Source organism: Fulmarus glacialis, unplaced genomic scaffold, assembly GCF_000690835.1.
Source record: "Fulmarus glacialis isolate BGI_N327 unplaced genomic scaffold, ASM69083v1 scaffold43340, whole genome shotgun sequence".
NCBI classification, from domain to species: Eukaryota; Metazoa; Chordata; class Aves; order Procellariiformes; family Procellariidae; genus Fulmarus; species Fulmarus glacialis.
This window is the reverse complement of record NW_009187958.1, coordinates 2712-8891: the sequence shown is the minus strand read 5'-3', so window position 1 is coordinate 8891 and position 6180 is coordinate 2712. Positions and strand designations below refer to the sequence as shown.

Below are 6180 nucleotides of genomic sequence, written 5' to 3'. Positions count from 1 at the left end.
TTCCAACCTTAATGATTCTATGATCCTAAGTCTGCATACCACTGACACTTCCTTGAACCTTCTCCTCTGTGTTTTACGGGGGGGGAAACCATACCCTGATGCTCTTCCAGCCTCACAGGGGGCAGAGGCCTTGGGGAAGCCTCAGCAGCTGAGGCTGCGGAGGAGATGTGGGGGGACTGCTCAGAGGTGTGGGCTTGGAGAACCCCCACCTTGGTTAGGAAGGAGCAGCTGGGGAGGCGGCCCAGGGAGCTGATCTGTCTCCTTCCCTATGAAACCTCTCCCAGAGCGACCTCTCCTCAGAGTCACGGGAGCTGGAGCGGCTTTTGGAGGTAGTGCCAGTGCCCCATAATTACGTTTAGAGTCTGAGGAGGCTCTTAGCTCCCCCCCAGGGATGGATGAGACAGCTGGGGGAAGCTGGAGAGGAGGTGCCTCTGAGCCTTATGTAGCGGATGGGTGTCTGATCTGTGGGGGCTGCAGCTGTAATTTGGTGGGTCTGTTCCTCTTTCCCCAATTTAGGCTAGAATTACCTGGAGCGATTGCAGGACGAGCTCTTTCTTCCCCAAGGAGAGTGCAGCCTGGGGTTTCTGGCTGTGCTTTCGTTCCCCTGTGCTCTGGCTGTGCTGCCACAGAGGCGATCGTGGCCTGTGCAAGGGCAGGGGTCTTCCTCCCTCTTCTGGCTCCGGTTCCCTCTTTGAAAGAGGCCTCTCTTTCACATTAGGAGATGTAGGCCCCCTGACCTGGGCCTGGCTGAGTGTTACAGGGTGCCTCTCCCCGTGGATTTGAAGATCCCCCCGGAGAGCCTTTCCCCCTGGAGAGGAGGGGAGACCGAAGGGCTACAGCGCCTGGAGCAACACTTGACTGACCAGGTCAGCCTTGATTTTACATGGGTGATGAGGGTGGCTCTAGATGGGCTGCGGTTAGTGTCCACCTTGCTCCTTTTATGTGTGGTTGTGTCTGGACGTCAAGAACCCGCTCAGCTGTTCCAGCTCTAGCTGATTTTTTCCCTGCCAGGGCTTAGCTCTTGGCAGCCAAGCCTGCCTTGAGTGCTGGCTGCTTTTAAGCAGATGCTTTACCCACTCCCAATTTCATAAAGTGGAAAAGATCTTCAGTGCGATGCTGCTGGACCGAGAGAGCTGTTCCCCATGTTACAAAGTCACCCGGCTCTCTGGGGAGAGCAGGGCTTCACAGCACCCACGGGTGAGACGTGGGCTTGACGTTGGGCTTGGAGGAGGTCTATTTAGAGATCTTGGAGAAGGATGGCAGCCTGGTCTCAAGATGTTGTTGTCCTTGATGGTGGCATTTGTGGGAGGATGGGCAGTGGGAGCATTTTCCAGGCATGACATTGAACAGACCTCTGTGATGCAGAAGCCAATTGCCAAGAGTTTTTTCCCTGTTTCATTAGCTGGACATGTGTCACCTTGTACTGCCTGAACCTGGATTTCTGTTTTCATTTTAGGGCTGGGTGACAAGTTTTACTAAACCGAGAACAATCCCAAATTCGCTGCTTCCAAGCACCACAGGCCTGAGTCCATATTTCAGTCTGGGCTGTCTGTCAGTTCGCACCTTTTTTTATAGGTTGTCCAACATTTATGCTCAGGTAAGAAAATAATTGGTCATAGTTAAGCAAATCCAGCACTCTCACGTGTCTGGCATGTGAGGCTAGGATTTAACACTCGGATCATCTTGGTAGAGACGTGGTGCATCAAAAAATGCTACTTTGCTAATGTCTTCTCACAGCGTCCTATGAAATCTGTGAGTGGCTTTATATGTTGTGTGAAACACCTGTGAATGTATAGAGCTTTTCCCAATTAAATTTTATATGATAAATAGGGAGCAATGAGACCTGGAAGCAGCAGGGAAGCCCAGGAAAACCCTCCTAAAATTCAAGGAGTTCAAGACATCTGCCTGATGTTTAAGTGAAGTTTTTGATCAGTTTAGCCTGTTCAAGCAGTTTTGTTTTTAGAAAGCATCTGTTTTCATCTTAGACAAGTTTTAACTATAGCATAAGCCAAAACCAACTTCTGAAAACTTGTTTGATTCTTAAGAAAAAGTATGGCTGAAAACAACCCAAGAAAACCAAGGTCTCCCTGAACCTCCTTCTTAAGAATATCTCTTGAGACATGGCTAAGCTACCTGAATTCAGCTAGCTGAGCAGTTAATATGTTAATAAACGCATAAGAAATCCCAGTGTGGCACCATTTTGGAAGGTAGATGGAGAATGTTTGAGGTAACACTGAGGTCTAACAGAGTTCACCTTTGCTTTTGGGCATATAGCATTGCTTCAGATCTTTGATTTCTTTGGGTTTCATGATAAAGTGCCATGAAGCAGTAGTGTAGTTAGATTAATCTTTATTTTATGGGCCTGACAGTCACAAAATGAGCGAGACTGCAATGGTATAGATGAACTGGAGATTTCACCTCATGTGTCTTTCGCAGGCCAAACATCACTCTCTGCCCCCGGTGTCGCTCCAAGGGCAGCTTCTGTGGAGGGAATTCTTCTATACGGTGGCATCAGCAACACCAAACTTCACCAAAATGGCTGGGAACCCCATCTGCCTTCAGATCAGTTGGTATGAGGATGCAGAGAGCCTCCACAAATGGAAAACGGTAACAGGATGCATTGCCACAACTGCTGTGTTTCAGTTTAGAGTTTTTCTGTTGCCCTGGGATTGTCCCCTGCTGGCTATTTGAGGTGGGGCTTACAGCAGTGTGTAGGAAAGAAGTGTAATGAAGCTTCATGCAGGAGGGCTGATGTTTCTTTTCTGCTGCAGGCACAGACGGGGTTCCCGTGGATCGATGCGATTATGACCCAGCTGCACCAGGAAGGCTGGATCCATCACCTTGCTCGGCACGCTGTTGCCTGCTTCCTGACGCGGGGGGACCTTTGGATCAGCTGGGAAGAGGGCATGAAGGTTCAGTTCTGGTTTTTGGTTTTCTCTGTTCTGGCTGACCTTGAGAAACGCCTGCAAAACGTGAGCCTGGCAGTGGGAGGTGGTACTGTAGAGCAGTGCTTCGTTACTGAGCCTCACTAGAAATCTCATGGTTTATGAAATCCCGTGGTCTCTCGCTCGAGTCTGAGCCCTGCTGCGCTGGATGCAGCGGTGAGAGGTTGTTCCCATCCCCAAGGCCTGATGATTTTGGATGATGAGGATGTTGGAGACCTGCTCAGTCTGCAGCAGGCCTCAAAGCCAGACCTTTGGGCTTTGGATTGCTCTATCACTCGGTCCTGCTCTGGCTTCCTTCTGGCAAACTGTCTTGCTGGAGAGCCTTCCCTGTGTGCCCCGTGAGAAGGTAGCCCAGACCAGCACAGGGCCGAGCTTCACCCTTCATCTCCCAGCCTGGTTGATATTTTTTTTTTTGCCACGAAGGCAGCCATTTCAGGGGTGTTCCTCTTTTTCTTGTCCCTGAAATGCAGGTGTTTGAAGAGCTGCTTTTAGATGCTGACTACAGCATCAACGCTGGGAACTGGATGTGGCTGTCGGCCAGTGCGTTTTTCCACCAGTACACACGGATCTTCTGCCCTGTCCGCTTTGGGAAGCGCACGGACCCCGAGGGGCAGTACATCCGGTAGGGCGACGCACAGCATGGCACCGTCTGCTCCGTTAGTGCTTCCCTGGCTCCTCTCAGAGCAGGAGCTGATGAACTCGCTCCGTTTGAAACACATACCCCTGTGAAACAGGGGTCGTAGCAATGATTTTATTTAACACATAAGGAAACTGAGGCACAGAGAAGCAGAGAGACATACCCATAGTTGTGATGGGTGAGCAGGGCATTGTGTTGATTTGTGAGCACCTGTCGGCTCCAGCACCATGTTTGTTCACCAGGCTGACTCCTCTTTCTAAAGGACTTGAGTAAAACTTCCCACCGCTCCCCCCAGCTCCAGTCTGTGCTGTGTTTCTTGGTTTTGTAGGCGGTCTGATTCATTTCAGGCACTTAAGTGTTATTTTCCACTCTGAGTGAGTCCTCTTTTCTTCAAAGTCTCAGTTTCCTTATCTCTAGATAAGGTATTGATGGGCTTTCTCATAAGTAGTGGGTAATTTTACAGCGGACTGCAATAGGAGCAGGCTGTGTTGATGTTTGAGCAAACAACTCAATTTCCCCACATCTCCTTTCCTCACATCCTGGCTAGCTTTGTGTCTTGTCAAGGGGAAGCCCATGCTGACATACCTGACAGAGTGGGGCAGAAAATTACTTTTCTGTTCTGTAAGAATTTTTTAGATTTTTTTTTCTAATTAGTTTGTTTTTGAAATTTATTAAGGTTTAGGATGAAATGTCAGTGAAAATGTTAAAAACCAAAATATTTTGGATGAACTAAAAACTGAAGTAATGTTTAAATCAACGCATTTATTCTTTGCCCTGAAGTTAACTTTTGGAAGCTACCACCCTACAGAGGGTTTCATAACATAAAAACAGTTCTTTTTTGCAAAATGAATGAGAACTTTCCCGTGGATTGTAGTATCGATATGATCACCAAGAATTAATATGGCATAGGTTGGTTTACACTTCTCTTAAATGTATGAGTATTTGTCTGCAGGATTATAAAAACCCGTATTATTCCTGTTTTGTAGGAAATACTTGCCTATACTAAAGAACTTTCCCTCCAAGTACATCTATGAGCCCTGGACAGCATCTGAAGAGGAGCAGAAGCAAGCGGGGTGTATCATAGGTAATTCATTCGGATACCTTGCTAAGGATTTTGCTGCCCAAAATAATTACATGCATATGTAATTATGGAAGCATCACACTTCCAACACAAGTCATGCATTTATCTTCTGAAAATGGATTAATCCAGCAGTCTGCCTTCTATCAATTCTCCTTTAAAGTTTTTTACTGGAGTCTAATTTCAGAGTACACATTTTTGCCTCAACTTCATGTCCTAAAACTATCGGATCACTCTAAGTTGTTGCCTTTGCATTTATCTGTCTCGGATACTTGGCTGTCTTTAAATAGTATCTGAACATTTTGTGCTTTTACGCTTGCTCTAATGCATCTTTGAAGTCTCTTATAAGCTTTGAAGTCTCTTATAAGCTTATGTCTAAATGGGAGCTCTTACTCTTTGATGGAGAGAAACAGGCACTTCTGAAGAGTGGGTCAGGTGATCTGTCTTAGATGCCATTTATTTTAAGAAAAGCTGCAAGCATTTGCCCTGGTGCAAATCCAATGAAACGTCCTTGATTAGTTCCGTAAAGGCTGCTGTCTCCATGTTGCACCAGGTCAAGATTACCCCTTCCCAATGGTGAACCACAAGGAAGCCAGCGATCACAACCTGCAGCTGATGAAACAGGTCAGAGAGGAACAGTACAGAACAGCCCAGCTCACGAGAGGTAAGAGGTGCTGCAGCACTGCATGTTCAGTGTACTGCGATGCAGAGGCTGTCGCCAGCTTTGGGGGTTGGTTTTGTGTTGATTTCTAGGACGCCTTTCCTCTTGGTTACCAACACCATGTGCTGCTCTTCTAGTTACTGTTAAAATGGGAAACGAGAGCTTGAGCTTCTGGCTGCTCTTGCAGGATGGGAGCTTGCTTGTGCCTGCTGGAGGAATGCCTTCCCAAAAACAGACCTTCTCTACCTTCCATAGGTCTGCACAAACAGAATCTCCAGCCCCCAGGTTGGCGAGGCTGTTCTGGTTTCGGCTGCGATAGAGTTAAATTTCTTCCTAGTGCTGTGTTTTGGATTTAGTATGAGAAGAATGTTGATAACACACTGATGTTTTGGTTGTTGCTAAGTAGTGCTTACGCTAGTCAAGGACTCTTCAGCTTCCCGTGCTCTGCCAGGTGCACAAGAAGCTGGGAGGGGGCACAGCCAGGACAGCTGACCCAACTGGCCAAAGGGATATTCCATACCATATGATGTCATACTCAGTATATAAACAGAGGGAGTTGGCTGGGGGGCAGCGATCGCTGCTCGGGGACTGGCTGGGTGTCGGTCAGCGGGTGGTGAGCAATTGCATCACTTGTGGTTCCCCCCTACCCCTCCCCCCGGGTTTTGTTCCTCTCTCTTTCTTGTTGTTTTACTTTTCATTACAACTATTTTTTATTATTATTTTATTTTAAGTATTAAACTGTTCTTATCTCAACCCACCGATTTTCTTACTTTTGCTTTTCTGAGTCTCTCCCCCATCCCACCAGAGGGAGTGGAGGGTGAGCGACTGGCTGTGTGGGACTTTGTTGCCCACAGGCGTT

General features: G+C 47.6%; 1 protein-coding gene across 1 annotated transcript in view; it reads left to right on the top strand.

Annotated features, from left to right (window-relative positions):
• Positions 1–718: 718 nt before the first annotated feature.
• Positions 719–6180, top strand: part of LOC104076106 (cryptochrome-2-like) — a gene marked incomplete at its 5' end in the record, with an annotated part of 6758 nt that continues 1296 nt past the window's right edge. Inside the window, 7 exons of the mRNA XM_009576848.1 lie at positions 719–866; positions 1457–1597; positions 2437–2607; positions 2772–2912; positions 3416–3567; positions 4569–4666; positions 5214–5324. Of these exons, the coding sequence (XP_009575143.1) occupies positions 719–866; positions 1457–1597; positions 2437–2607; positions 2772–2912; positions 3416–3567; positions 4569–4666; positions 5214–5324 (962 nt within the window). The remainder of the gene's footprint in view (positions 867–1456; positions 1598–2436; positions 2608–2771; positions 2913–3415; positions 3568–4568; positions 4667–5213; positions 5325–6180) is intronic.